General features: G+C 49.3%; 1 protein-coding gene across 1 annotated transcript in view; it reads left to right on the forward strand.

Annotated features, from left to right (window-relative positions):
- The window catches only part of LOC111668266 (zinc-binding protein A33-like), a 1,350-nt gene extending 667 nt beyond the window's left edge, over positions 1-683 (forward strand). Inside the window, exon 3 of the mRNA XM_087178763.1 lies at positions 9-683. Within this exon, the coding sequence (XP_087034889.1) occupies positions 9-671 (663 nt within the window). The 3' untranslated portion in view covers positions 672-683. The remainder of the gene's footprint in view (positions 1-8) is intronic.
- The last annotated feature ends 8 nt before the right edge of the window (positions 684-691 follow it).

Raw genomic sequence — 691 nt, forward strand, 5'->3', positions numbered from 1 at the left:
AGGCTGCAGTGGACAGAGTCCAGCAGCGCCCCCTGCTGGAGGATCACCAGCTGGGCTCAGGAGCTCTGATAGACCAGGCCAAACACCTGGGCAACCTGACCTTCAACATCTGGAACAAGATGAAGGACCTGGTCTCCTACAGTCCTGTGGTTCTGGACCCAAACACTGCTGGTCCAGAACTAATCCTGTCTGAAGATCTGACCAGAGTGAGACAAGGAGAGAGACAGAAGCTTCCTGACAATCCAGAGAGGATTAGTTCTTACTGCTGGTCTGTTCTGGGCTCTGAGGGTTTTAACTCAGGGACTCACAGCTGGGACGTCGAGGTTGGAGACAATACATACTGGGGACTGGGTGTGTTAGAAGAGTCTGTCCAGAGGAAGGGAGACATACGGTCTGGATTATGGAGTATATGGTTCTATAGAGGTAAATACAGAGCACGGTCACCTTCAGCTTCATCCGTTGATCTCTCAGTGAAGAAGAAGCTCCAGAGGATCAGAGTGAATCTGGACTGGAACAGAGGAAAACTGTCGTTCTCTGATCCTGATACTGACACACACATACACACCTTCACACACACTTTCACTCACAAGGTGTTTCCATTCATTGACACTGAGGATGAAGTGAAGGTGTTACCACTGAAGGTCTCTGTGACAGTGGGACAGAGCAGTTAGAGATAAAGAGGATGATTATA

The sequence above is a fragment of the Seriola lalandi genome, unplaced genomic scaffold (assembly GCF_002814215.2).
Source record: "Seriola lalandi dorsalis isolate HSWRI2012SDOR001 ecotype SW California unplaced genomic scaffold, Sedor1 jcf7180002054734, whole genome shotgun sequence".
Taxonomy (NCBI): Eukaryota; Metazoa; Chordata; class Actinopteri; order Carangiformes; family Carangidae; genus Seriola; species Seriola lalandi.